General features: G+C 34.8%; 1 protein-coding gene across 1 annotated transcript; it reads right to left on the reverse strand.

The window, feature by feature from the left end:
* Nucleotides 1–5,549: 5,549 nt before the first annotated feature.
* Nucleotides 5,550–11,964, reverse strand: LOC110931230 (protein FAR1-RELATED SEQUENCE 5-like). The gene is made up of 4 exons (XM_022174633.1): nt 11,772–11,964; nt 6,255–7,062; nt 5,900–6,158; nt 5,550–5,723 (listed from the first exon to the last, which is right to left on the reverse strand). The coding sequence occupies exons 1-4, from the start codon at nt 11,962–11,964 to the stop codon at nt 5,550–5,552; spliced, it is 1,434 nt and encodes a 477-aa protein (XP_022030325.1).
* Between the last annotated feature and the right edge of the window lie 3,356 nt (nt 11,965–15,320).

Raw genomic sequence — 15,320 nt, forward strand, 5'->3', positions numbered from 1 at the left:
ATATATATAACAATTGGTACATTATTATCGTACAAATATAATTACCTTAATAGATGGGTATTCAATATTAGATCCACCCGACGCATCACTCGCACAACCTGTAGGAACATTATTTTGACTAGTGGGCACGTTATTTTGACTATCTTGTCTCCCACCTTGAAACAAACCTCCCCGAACCTTCGTGTGTCCTATAATCAAGATATATTTAGAAAATTAATTATATTGTACATCAATACATAATTTAATACACCATTCTTTTTTATATTGATGCGGAGGCTTAACGGTTTTACGCCATCCCGTGAGTCGGTATAAATTCAAGTTCACCTACGTTTTACGTCATGAGAGTTACTTGATACTTTATAGTCTAGTTTAAAATTTATTAATTTTATATAAGGTTGTACACGCATTAAAATAGTCTAGTTTAAAATTTAAGCTATACTATTAGATAAATTTTGGACGGGTATACTATAAAGGGTTATCTTCAATACATACATATCTATATTAGAAATATTATACACAAAATGTTAGACTAATATTGCTTTTATTATACACAAATATTTAAATAAAAATAGAATACATTATTGATAAAACCAAAATTACATACCTTTAAGTCTTGATAGAATATTGAAGAGAAATGTTTCGAAGTATACGTACAATTTTTATCTACAAATTAATAGCAACATATAATCAATTAGTGATTATAAAAGAATTCAAGAATGAGTAAATATATAAACGATAATATGATGAAACTCTATATACCTTTGTTAATGGAATGATTGAATTGAATGAACAACTAGGTGGAAGTACCCCCGCGTTGCGGCGGGAGTACAACCGTACCAACAACATTAATAAGACACCATCACCAACGACAAGCAACATTGGAAAAGAAAACGTAAAAACGTTAGACCACGCACGTCCGTAACGTGTAGAAAATGACGCATTAATAAAGGTTATACACCATAATCATGCACGCACCTTAAGTATATGAGAAGTTACAACCATTTTGAGAAAAGTTAGAAACATTTTGTAGTACATTTTGTTACTATATATTATATACTAAGCCCCGTGTTGGAGTGGGGAACATAAAAATGTGCCAAGTTGCACCAATGCTATACTACCACCAACAACCACCAACACCGGAAACACTGCAAGTGAAGAAGAAAGAATAAGTTGTGATAGAATCATTACAGAATAGGCAGCTATAGAATCAGCTCGGTGGCTTTTGTGTAACGTCGAAAGGGTCCTGATGTAGTGGGATCGTTTGGATTGTTACAACCTCTAGCAGATGGTTTTAAATTGATTATAAAAGAACCTATTTCACCAAGTAGTGCAAATTTCTCCCTTTTTAGAAGGTGATCCCTTGCTCTCACGTTCGAGTGTTTGCTCGTCGTTTAGGCCGGTGAGTGAGATTTCTGCTCATTACAGTCACCTCTGGGCTTCTTCGCACCTGGAGGGCGCCAGAGGTGATTGGGGTTGGGGCTCTTGGTGGACTTCGGCTGCAGAGGCCTCTGGCGTCGTTTTCGTCAGGCTCGGTTTGAACTAAATTGTTGGAAGAATTGCATCATCTTTTCACCGGAGAAGTAATCAATTGTTGGTCTTATATTTTGAATGAAGAAGAAAAAAGAAGATCAAAAGACAACAAAACTCCAAGATTTTTCTGTACTATTCGAATGCTGGTATGATATATAAAACTCAATTCTTCTGTTTTCGTATAATGAAGTATTTTGAAGTTTGATTGAATGAAGTTTTATAATTTATTTCTTTAATAAAACGCAATGCTTAATGTTTGATTGAATGAAAGAATGAAGTTTTATAGAACGCAACTTAATGTTTTATTACCTTCATAAAACGCAGCTGTATATTTATTAACTTCATAAAACGCAATAATATGTTAATTTGTTTAATTTTACGCAGACTTTTCCATTGAATGATAAGGAAGAAACAAATAAAGATAAGATGATAGAAGCATTCACAATGAACATAGAAAAAATTCTTCAAGGTGCAAAGCTAAAAAGCATAAAGGATTTTAAAATTATCCTTGTCCCGATTCTCCATATACAGCATTTCTTTGTGATCTCCTTCAATCTTGAAGAGAATCAAATATTCATCATTGACAACAGTGCCAAAGAAGAAACAAATGAAGCTAAATATGGGGATGTGCCTGAAAATACAGTAAATATTATTACTTATACTTTTAAAATACATATATAAACCACCTAATCTTTTTGTTTTTTTTTTCTGTAGAGGAATGCTTTGGCAGTTTACCTTAAATCTGTTGGACATGAAAAAGCAGATGATATAAAGAAAATAACCCCTGTTAGAATGCAGATGAAATGGAGGACACAATATAATGGAATTGACTGTGGTATATTCACCATGCGTCATATGGAATGTTATCATGGAGAACCAGTCGAAAAATGGGATTGTGGGTTTAACGTGGAGTATGAAGAACCGGCAAGGGGTAAAAACAAAAAACAAGTCAACAAGCAGACCACACAACTTGAAGATTTAAGAAGGAAGTTCATCGCGAAGATATTATTGCATGAAATCAACGAACAAAGAAATTATGTTATTGAGGACTCAAAGAAGTTTCGAGACCTCAGTGCGAAACTTAAAAAACAATCCTATGACACTAGTTTAGATAGGATTAAAGACAAGCTTTCTAATGCTGGTTTACTTTGATTTTGAAATGCTACTTATTTTCAAAACGCAATGTTTTGATTTTGATCTTGCTAGTTAGTTTGATTTAGAAATGCTACTTATTATAAAACGCAATGTTTTCATATAACACAATATTTTGATGAATGCACTTATTTGTTTGTTATTTTATAACGCAATATGTATCCTTTAAAATTATTTAAACATTAATTTGAAAAAAAATTATAAAATATATATACAATTTATAAAACGAATCATTTTTAAAGTATGCTATAACTCAACATTGTCAATTTTAATTTTAATATGTTTTGATTATAAAACGCAATGTTTTTTTCTAATTATTCATTACCAAACATATAACGCAATATAATTTATAACGCAATGCTTTTTTTTTAAATTTTTTATAACACAAAAAACATAATTACAATAAGGACAATAAAAAAAATAATATATTATAATCTTCTTAAACGAAATGCTATAAAAAAAATAAAATAATATACAAAGAAAAGCCTTAAAAATATTGTGTATGATAGAAATTTATACAGTTGATTAGACCAAAAGCCTTAAAATGCCTTAAAAAGCCTTTTGGATTCCTGATAGCCAATACTGTGTATGATTGAACATTCAATTCAAAGAAAAAAATAAAAAATAATCATTTTTATTATTAAAAACACAGTTGATTCAAATTCCTCTAGCAATATATAAGAACATAAACCCTAAACTATTTTCACATTGCTCTCATCATACACCAAAAATACACCAAATACCCAACAACACACACAAACCCTAAAAATGGCTAATGCACAACTATCAGTTTGGTGGGTAAAAAGAGGCAATTTCGTTCTTCAATTCCTTGATGGAAAAAAAATAAAATACCATTCCGTTGCTTCTGTTCTTCATAACTGCAATGAAGATGTTTTGAAAAAAATGAACGAAATAGGTATACCACCTTCTTGTTACACAAATCAATCAGACGCACTGTTTAGAATTCTACACAAGAGATATGGTGATCCGAATCAAACTGCACCTGAAGATGCCCAGGTTACATCTTGGGAGTTCATTGAGGAAACTTTCAAAGTTTCAGTGACTTGGGACGATGGTGAAGTGGAGATGTATGACCCAAAGGACATATCTACCAATGATGATCTAGGGTTTTTGAAGCAGTTATCTGAAATACCAATCATCAACAACTCTGGTAGCAAATTTGCAGAGAAGCTCTAAAACGCAGTAGTCTCACAGGTTGAACTTTGGGTTGAATCTGAAAGTGATGAGGAAATCCCTGATGGAAGCTTAGGGTTCTCATCCGATGAAGAAACAAACTTTGATCCATGAAGCTGATAATGCTAGTAATTTTTCTTTAATTATGTGTTTTGAAAACATCATGTTTGTGGGTTTAAAAACTATCATCATCTATATAACGCAATGTTTATTATATCCACTTGCATTTCTTGTTTAATTTTGTGTATGATCTGTGTGATATTAAAACGCAATAAATCAACAAATACCATTTAAAGTATATTGTATTGTTCTATGTATAAAACGGAATAACCAAAAAAAGCTGATAAGTGATTTGGAAATACCAAGTATATGGTAAAGATCAAATATATTGTTGTTATCATAAAACGCAATTAACCAAAACATCATAAAACGCAATGATAAATTTTTTTTACTTATTGATATCTGATTTCGAAAGAATTTGTATACATAATTACACTCCATTGCTAGAACCTATAGCATTAGAAGAAACCTTATCTTTACACGTTCGACTGTTATGTCCTTTTCCACCACAAACACGGCACGATTTCTGGATCTTTGATGATTTCTGAATTGCAATCTCACGATTAGACTTGATCCTTTTTTATACACCGCATCCTTTGGTCCTTGTTTTGATGGGGACACGAATCATAGAATCAGATTTCTCTATGTTCCCTCCAATATCAGCAAATCTTTCTTTGCGAGTAGGAGGCGGCGCAGCAACCATAACCTCATCCGCTTTATCAATATAACTTTTAATATGATCCCTGTAACGACACAATTCATCTAAATCGCCAACCAGCCTATTAACCACGTACTCATTTGCAAGAACAATCTCTCTATAAACTTTATCAATCTCACTATTCCTACCAATTTCATCAAATCAAATATTTGAATGATTTGATCTCATTGAAACGACATCTCTCGTCCATCTTCTATGAACATATCTTCTAGGAAACTCACTAATATCCTCATACCGTAATACATAAAATATATGGCGGCACAATATACCAAATTGTTCAAACCGTTTGCAAGAACAATTTATACTTAAACCATCTTCTTCTTTGCTGTATTGCACCTGTAAATAAGATTAAAAAGATATATAAAATTAATGAAATGTAATATAAAATGCAATGAATAATAAATATAATACACATATAACCATAAGATCATATAATGTTAAAACACAATTAAAGATGAAATATAAAACGCAATAGATATTTAAACAATATAAATTTAAAAATTACCTTGAAAAAAGATGTGCATGGCTGTCTGAAATCCTTTATTTCAAAATATTGAAAATCACCCACAGTATCAACAGACTTTGACATACACTTTGTAATAGCAGCATCAATTTCAATTTGAATATCCTTAAAAATTGTTTGGGTGTATATTTCTGATGCTTGTTTCTCCAATACAAAGTCACTCCACGGTTTACACTCAATATACCTTGTATCATGATCATTCCTCCTATGCTCATGCCTTTGAATATCCATTGCTGTCTCAAAATGAGTGAAAAATTCAACAAGTGTACATCTTGGATTGCAAATCTGACCAAAGAAGTAATTCTCGCTTTCACATCTTGAGGTAGTACGCATAAGCCCAGCCAAATCCTCTCCATGGTAATAAGCAGGAATCTAATCAAATCGAAGATCGTACATGTCTTTTAACCACTCATGATTTTCCAATCCAAAAGTAGACATTATTGAATGCCACTCAGTTTCAAAATCTTCTGGAATAATAGTATCATTCCAAACAACACGAGTCATTCTTGTATTAAAATCAGTGTTTGCTGACAAAACAGGACCAACCTGAATAAAAAGTTATAAAATCATTAAACATAAAACGCAATAACTTAAAAAGCATTGATTGTAAAACGCAATTGGTTTTGTAATTCTATTGTTAAAAATGTTGGATTTTATTATATAATACATAAAACGCAGTTTATAAAATTGCAGTTTGTTATATCATAAAACGCAGTTAATACCTTTGTCTTCAATTTCTCCCATATATGCCACATACATAACCTATGCCTACTTCTTGGAAGTACATCCTTAATAGCTCTCTTCATTGCAGCATCTTGATCAGTAACAACAACTTTAGGCTCACTTCCAAAAGCATTAACAAAGCATCTTAAAAGCCATCTATACGAATCTGCAGTCTCCGAACCAAGTAATGCACCACCAAATGTGACATTCCTAAAATGATTATCAATACCAGTAAATGGTACAAAAACCAAATCATACCTGAATAAAAAAAATTAAAAAAGCATTAGAAAATTTAGAAGAGGATATATAACGCAATAGAATTTATATAACGCAATAAATCAAAAAAAAACTTACTTGTTTGATTTATAAGTAGCATCAAAACCAAATATGTCACCAAACACTGTATAATTTTTTTTTGATTCCTCATCAGCCCAGAAAAGCCCTCTCAATCTTCTATCTTCACCAATAACATAATCACATGTGAAACCAGGACAACATTCTTTCTTCCTAATAAGGCGCCTAACTACCATTTCTGCATCATACTCTCCGATGTAAAGATTCAAATCCCTTCTATAATTCTTACAATCAACTTTACTAGCTCCAACTTCACTAAAACCACCATAAATTGTTTTCATAATATTGAATGCTTTAACAGGTCCAATATTGATTGCAGACAATCCAAATATAAAACTTTCTTTCACATAATCGATACTTCTGGCAGCCGGCAAGAAATGAATATCTTCATCTTCAACAAAGATATGATTATGTTCTTCTTCAAAGAAGTAGAGTTTAAACATATTATTGTCCTCTAATATTAGTTTCACATGAGCATTGCATCCAACTCTTTTTGAACCTCTATTACGTCTAACAATCTTTTTACTATTCTCAACTGAACCAGAATCTATTGCTTTGGAAACATGAAATCCTTCTTTTGAACAGACAATATATCTTATTTTTACTAAACCACCAATATTTTTCCAAGAGGTATTTTTTCTTGCAGAAAAACCTGCAGCAAGTGCATATCTCTGATAAAATGCAAATGCCTCGTCAAATGACTTAAAAAGCATTCCAACAGCAGGTGTAAGAGATCCACAGACTTTTGGTTTGTAAAACTTTCTTCCACTGTTTATGCATACACGTTCCTCCCACTTGGAAATGTTATCTGAAACAATTAAAAAGAATATAAAACACAATACCTCTTACAGAATAATGTTTTTACTGATAAGCCTAAAAATATGTTCAGTAAAACGCATCATTTGATCTGAAACACTTTACAAAAAATCATAAAACGCATTACAACCTAAATAATAATGTGTTTACTGTTAAATCTCAAAGTATGTATATAATAATTTAGAAATACAGACCTTTAAGGTTTGTATAAGAAGTATTATGAGTAAAAGCATAAAACGCAATACATTCAGTAAAACGCATCCAATGATGAAGGGTAGACGCAAATTGACCCGTTGTCAAGTTTGAAGTGAACAAAATTAACCGTTGTCAATTTGAGTTGATCCAAATGATCCCATATTCACATTTTCCTTTTTGCCCAATTAGCCGATTTAGGTACTCTCACTTAATTCATTTTTATTTAGTTTTTTCAAATTTTAAGAAATAGAGTATTATACTTAATGTTATTAACATTTAACCGTGTCGACTTGTTGGACCAGCAACCGTTGCCAAGCTGGTTTGGTTCACATGTTGTGGGTTGCCGATGGATACTGAACGAGGCCGGTATTCTGTTCCACTCTCCCTCAACTTCATCTTTTCCATAATGTAGCTCTTTGCTCATCGTTGAAGCCAGTTTTAGTTAAACTTGATTTAAGTGAAGTGCCGGATATGTTTCTCGGATACTACACCTCCAAAGAAGCAAATGGAAGACTTGTCTCAAAACTTCTATTCTTCTGGCTTTGTCCCTGCTGCAATAGTATATTTTTCATACAAATCAACCAAAAGGTTAGCACTTGATTCACAATCGTCACACAATTTCAACTCGAATACTTGCACTTGTGGTGTAATTTTTGTTTTTCTTAATCTTTGAAAAGGACAAACTCAATTCATATCACACAATTTCAACTCGAATACTTGCACTTGTGGTATAATTTTTAGTTTTTCTTAATCTTTGAAAAGGACAAACTCAATTCATAACCACATGACAACTACACTACAAACTCTAAATAAGCCAAAATAAAATTTGTAGAACACAAAAACCAAACATAACAACCCTTCAAATACTAAGGACTACAAAATCTATACCTTACACAAAGCATAAAGCAATGTAGACCATCAAGTTACTTAATCAACACGGAGCAAACCCAACAACAACACAGAAACCTGAAAATAAGAAATACAAATATCATTAGACATTAATAGATGAAAAAAATACTCTTATCTTAAAAAATAAATATAACCAACAATTTGACATCCAAAAATGCACTAATGCAGTAAGCAAAACAACAAATGCTAACAATTCTTAAAACAAACTAAAAATGGAGAAAACAAAATAAGAGCATACTTACCTTCAACATGTCCTACAGTAGAACAAAACCTGTAAAAAGCCCTAAAACTTTAGCCAAAAACAAATTTAATAACAAATTACCAAAGGAAAACCGAAATCCTAACCAAGAATACTAAATGAACTACCTCAATTTCAAATTAAAATGATGTGCAATAAGTAGTTCAAATAAATAAACTAAAATAACCCTAAATTTAGACTCAAGTGATAATAATCTAGACTCTCTAACTTGACTAAACTACTCACCGGCAAGTGAACCGGTCGACTCTAGCAAAGAAAAGCATGTCCGGATGTCGAACCCACAAGGACTCTAATTAATCATGTTAAAGACTTTATTTAGACTTGACACTGACACGACTTAACTATTGTTATGTTTTAGGGGGGGGGGGTTACTAAAATCCTAAAATTGAAATTAAAATAAAATTAGACTATGAAAGGAACAAGAACTAAGGTTTAATTCAAATGAGATTAACTAGGAATTGACTTCTAACGGTACTATTGTGGTATGGAATCGGGATCGTGAAGTACTAAAACCTAAGGTATTTCAAGCTAAGACTTCCCGACCCTTCTCAGGAAGAAACCTAGGAAACCCTACAAGGCTGCTGTGAACACCGATTATTAGACTTCCTCTCAGTCCTCTAACATCTTCAAAAGTGCCCTAATTCGACTATCTATCTCTCAGCGCGACAATCTAAGGCAATCCTAGATTCTAACTTGCTTTAATAGGCACAGGTACTACTAGGGAACTAAGACCGACTTCTCTCAAAACCTATCTTAGCTATATATTGCACCAAGACCTACTAACTAACTCGAGCCTCTCAGCGACAAGTTAAACAGAATACTTAATTCTAATTGAATTTTAATTACTGTTTCTAAGGCTATCGGCCGATTTACCCAAAGATCACCCGAACCCGCAAAGATACGAATAATCAACAAAAATTCATTATGTGAAAGACATCCACCAAAATTTATGTGAAACGGCAAATAATCAACAATCAAAATTAAATACGCATATGCACCAAATTAAAGGTTCTAGAATTATTTACTTTCAAAGATCAATCCATACAAAACAATAGAAAACCATTAGCAATCCAAACTTCATTAATCTATCATCTAACCTAGGTAGTAACGAAGGTTTAGCCTGAAAACATAGTATTTAAAATCAAAACACAAGTTTCAAAACAAGAATTCATAATCAAAGTATCGAAACAAGAAAATAATGGAAACCGGGAGATAAGACCCGAACAATCTTCTTTCCTATGCTCCAAGCTTCAACCGGATGATTCCCGCAAGCCAAAATACTCCGAAAACCGTAAAAGCAGCTCTGAAAATCGCCTAGGGTTTCTTGAGTTCGTAACTTATCATTAATGATGATTCTCTTGAGATTATATACCAAAACCCTAATTTTTACGAAATATTTCCGTCAGACATCCCCGTCGTGTCGCGCGACGGGTAAAGACATACCTGGTGGCGCGCCGCCACCATGTATAAATTCAGAAATTGTTTGTTAATTGCTGGCGCTACGCGACGAGACTCCATTTTATCCGTGGCGCGACGCCACAGACGTTTTTTCACAGAATGTTGCGTGAATTTTCTAGCTTGAACTCTCAGAAACTTTAAAATAATTCTAACTCTTTTTCCAAATAGTTCCGGAGTTGGTGTTTAAGCAATTTAGCTCGGTTCCACTCCATTTTCAGCAATATTCAATACCAAGACCTGGAAAAACGCAAATATATCAACAGCACGCAATTCTAACTAAAACTAAACTAGAAATAACGAGAAATAATACTAACTATACACGAATAAAGGATGTATTTTGCAATACATCAAATATCCCCACACTTACTCTTTTTTCGTCCTCGAAAAAAGAATTATGCAATGGAATCAGAGACGAATAATCACTTGGGTCAAAAATTATTTATATCTTATTAAAACCAAGGCTTGCGTTAGCCGCGATTGCGAATATACTTGTCCCTTTAAACCCGAATCCAATCTAAAGCCCTTATCATGTGAATTTAATTTAAGTGCGGTCAGTCTACCTAGGGCCTCACACTAGAATCTACGGTCCACCTACTCCCACCTCAAGCTTATAGGACTAAAGGAACGATCTCAGGACCAATTCCCAACCGTCTTATATCAAAACCAAGAGAGTTTACAATCAAAAAAATTTTCTTCTTTTTCCATTTTTTTCGCTTTTCTTTCTTTTTTTTTCTTTTCTTTCCATGAGCGTAGACGATGCTTTCCCTAACCAAGAGGCAATCCGGCTGTAGAGTCGCTATCCCCAACTCGGATTACTTAAGCTTCGGTACTTTTTACTTTTCTTTGCACAGTCGATTTCACACACCCTAGCGGTAATCTGGTTGTAAAGTCACTATCCCAACCCAGACTACATAGGAATGCGCTACTTTCATTCAGTTTCTAGCTCATTATTTTATTTTTTTTCCTATTTTTGCATGATCACAAACTCTAACAGTTTTAACTTATAACGGTGCCCCTTATACTATTATCGGCAGTTTTAATTTCCCATATCTCCCAGGCGAAAACCCACTAACAGACCGACAATTAAGGTGTATTAGCTCAAAGGGACTTAAAACCAAACCCGGGCCTATCCACACATCCCTAACTAGACGCAAGCTCGATTTATTTTAATCTCATATTATTATTATTTGAACCCAAGCAAAAATTCACCTTTTCTATCATTTTCCGTTTTAAATATGCAAACTTCTCATTTCAAAGGACATTTTCTAATTTTTCGATTTTTTTGGATTTTTTCAATTTTTTTTATTTTTTTGTATTTTTTCAATATTATAACTCGATTATTTACATGTATCCCATCCCCACACTTAAAGATTGCATTGTCCCTAATGCAAGAATGGAAATACGACTCAAAACTACCTAAGAAAAACTACTAAACTACTAACGAATTAACTAAATAAGTAACGAACTAAGTAATGAAATAAATAAATAAAATACAACAACAAAAAGGGAAACGACTTAGCTGGTATGTGAGACTGTCAAAATGCCAGTCGTTTCCACATAAGCCCTCCAATTCGAAACGCGCTCAGCAAACAACTCTAACCTCGGACACGCGAACGAAAGCGGCTATAAATACCAACCTATCAATCATCAACACAAACTAGCAAAACATAATATAATATATATCAAAATATCATCAGATCATCAGTTCCAACATCAACCAACCCAACCTCCCTAACCAAGCTGTTTAACGTGTATAAATAACAGTACAGACCAACAATGAGGATCAAAAACAGCATAAAAGAAAAATAATCACACAAAAGATATAGTAGTCAGTTGCTGCTCCTGCATCCTCATGCTATCCTCACACTAGTCCTCGTCACTGTCCTCCTCTTCACCACCTGCACCACTGCTCTCTTCAAATACATGGAATGGAGGATCTGGCTCAACCCTTGCACCAGCACCAACAGGGCCACCCTGCTGCCTCAGCTGGAAGAAGTCTGGGATCCTCATACTATGAGTAGTCATCATGTAATGAAGAGCATCATCCTGTCTCGACTGACCCAACTGAATCATCTCAATCAGATGCTCCAACCTATCAAATCTCCGCTCCACATAGCCAGAGAGTGACTGTATAGTGAGAGGCTCAGGTGGAGGCTGCGTCCTAGGATACTGCTATGCTGGTAGCTCGTGTCTCTGCGGTGGCCGCTGTCTATGTGTAGGATCAATCTGAAGCATCACATCCTCCACTGGATGTCCCTCTGGCGGCTGCACCTGTGGACCCTGTTTGATCAGCTCCCAGCCGTAGGGCTCCATCCATGACACTATACCCGCCTGCGGCAACTCCTTCAATCCAAATGTCACCGTCTTGGGCCCCTCGTGTAGAAATTCGGGAAGATATCTGTCAAACACCCCCAAATTCCTTGCAATCCGAGTAATATAGGGGCCCATATCCAAACCAGCACGAGGACCTCTGATGTGTACAAAATGCAACATATAAATTACATCAATTATGGCATAAACTAACCCATTTTTTTAGTACTAATGTTGGAAAAAATGTGTCTTTGTCTTCCTTTTGTATTTTCAGGATTAAATGAGCTCAACTGAACAAAAGAAGCAAAAAGGCAGCTAAATCTAACTTAAATACAAGAAAAGGAACAAACGTGGCATGCCCGACCCCCCGACAACATCTTCCCAAGCAAAAACAAGATAACAGAAGGCTGAACACGCCCCATGCTCAGTGAGCACAGGGGCGTGCCCAAGTGTCTGCAGAAAAGACAAAGTTGTAGAAGCTTCTATCACCCACCACGGGGCCGTGTCCAGGCTTCTGTGCACGCTATAAATAGGGGTGCTTGGTTCACTTCAAAGGCATCCCTTGGCACACCACCTCTCTCACACTTCACCCACCCACCACCACCATCACAACACCATCATCCACCACCATCATCCATCATCCATCATAGAGTGTGTGAGTAGTCTCGAGATCCAAGATTGATCGTAAGAGTTCTTAACAATCAAAGGCCATGTTTGCCTAAGTCTCTTACATCAGTTGGTGAAGACAAGTGGTTAGTGTAATACTTTTTATTTTTAATCTTTTCGCACTTTTTATATGGTTATGTATTAATGACTTTAATAACTAATTTCTTAGGTTGAAGGTGATTCTTCCTTATCATTTGTCCGTGGTGTCTTGGCATTATTTTACTATTTATATAAAATAAAAGATTTTCACCATTCATATCTTTACGGTCTATATGGAGATATGTTGGCTACCTGGTCGGGGGTTAAGGGAATGGTTTGGTAAGAGTCTTGCCTTGTTCAGTGTATAGATCCTGCAAGGACCTGGGTCAAATTTAATAGGATCTCCTTCAATACCCATCGATATTGGATGGCGGGGGTCCAAACTCTTTGATCCCCTCATATGTAAGCTACTATTAAAACTTTAACCCGGCTACTTAGGACTGTATCCCTGCTGACTCAGACTACTTAGCCGAGGCTAACGTCACCTTCAAAAGAGGGGCCTACCACATTACGCATTAATAACTTAATTAATTATCTTTCAATAATCCAACCCTTTAGGATGGTATCCTTGCTGACTCAAACTACTGGGTTGAGGGTAACGTCACCTTCAAAATACGGGCCTACTACAATAACTAAGATAATCTCTTAAAAAGTGCAAAAGTGCGGAAATAATCAAAGGTTACACTAAACACGAGTCGGATCCAAGTGATTCATCTTGTCTATCTGTTTTTTTTATTTTATTTTTCAGCATTTTAGTTAGTTTTATTTTTCTAGTTTAAAAACCTTTTTCTAAACTTTTGATTTGATTAGACGTTGAGGATAAACCGGTATTAAAAGCTCTTGTGTCCTTGGATGACCTTGGTATCTTACCAACACTATACTACGCTCACGATGGTGCGCTTGCCCATATGTGTATTTAGTGTTAGTAAATATCGTGTTTTATAAATTTAAAACTTGGCTAAAAAGTGTTAAAGGGCTTAAAATATACATTAAAAACTATACGACACTTCACACGCATCAAGTTTTTGGCGCCGTTGCCGGGGACACAAGGATTTTAAGAAAGCTTAAAATCGATGGCCTAATCAGTTTTTCAAAACTTTTTAAAACGCGCACACATTTTTCTGCATTTTAGTTAGTTTTTGCATTTACAGTAGGTTGAACACGGGTCGTGCTCACTGAACACGGGGCCGTGCTGCATATTTTTTTTACAAACTCCCAGATACAGAGTCTGAACACGGGGTCTTGCTCGCTGAACACGCCCCCGTGCTGCACAAAACCAGTTACATTTTCTAAAACTCCTAGATACAGAACCTGAACACGTGGCCGTGCTCACTGAACACGGGGCCGTGCTCAGCCTCTGTTTCTGTTTTTATTTTTGTTTTCTAGTCCCGAGACTCTGTTGTGGTCTGCTGAGTGATTCTTATGGATCAATACTCAGGAGATTACAACTACCACTATGAGGAGGATGATTATAAAGAAGAGTATTGTACCATTTGTGGTAATCCTCATTCGGAACAATATTGTGACCTCTTTGAACCATCCCCTTCGTACACATACTATGAGGAACCTAGGTACGAGCCAACAACTTCATATACATACTATGAAGAGCCGAGGTATGAACCTTCTCCTTCATATACGTACTAAAAGAACCAAGGTATGAACCTTCTCCCTCATACTCATATCTTGATGAACCAAGGTATGAGCCTTCTTACTCATACTTTGAGGAGCCAAGTTATGAGCCTTCACCTTCATATACTTACTATGAGGAACCATGGCGTGAACAACCCACCTCATATGAGTATTATGAAGAACCAAGTTACGATCCTTATCCATCATATACTTACAATGAGGAACAATGGTATGAACCATCTACCTCACATGAGTACTATGAGCAACCAAGGATCGAACTTCCAAATTCAAGCTTTGATGATACTTATTCAATGATGTGTGCGAGGTGTTATATATATTAGGTATATATTTTAAGCCCTTTTTACACTTTTTAGCCAAGTTTTAAATTTATAAAACACGATATTTATTAACAATAAACCCACATATGGGCAAGTGCAGCCATCGTGGATGTAGTATAGTGTTGGTAAGATACCGAGGTCGTCCAAGGACACAAGAGCTTTTAGTACTGGTTTATCCTCAACCTCTAATCAAATCAAAATGTTAGAAAAAATGTTTTAAACTAAGTAAAATGCTGAAAAATAAAATAAAAATAAAATAAAAATAAAAATAAAAACAGATAGACAAGATGAATCACTTAGATCCGACTCGTGTGTAGTGTAACCTTTGATTATTTTCGCACTTTTGCACTTGTTTAAGAGATTATCTTAGTTATTGTAGTAGGCCCCTCTTTTGAAGGTGACGTTACCCTCAATCCAGTAGTTTGAGTCAACAAGGATACAATCCTA

Source organism: Helianthus annuus, chromosome 3 (genome assembly GCF_002127325.2).
Source record: "Helianthus annuus cultivar XRQ/B chromosome 3, HanXRQr2.0-SUNRISE, whole genome shotgun sequence".
Lineage (NCBI taxonomy): Eukaryota > Viridiplantae > Streptophyta > Magnoliopsida > Asterales > Asteraceae > Helianthus > Helianthus annuus.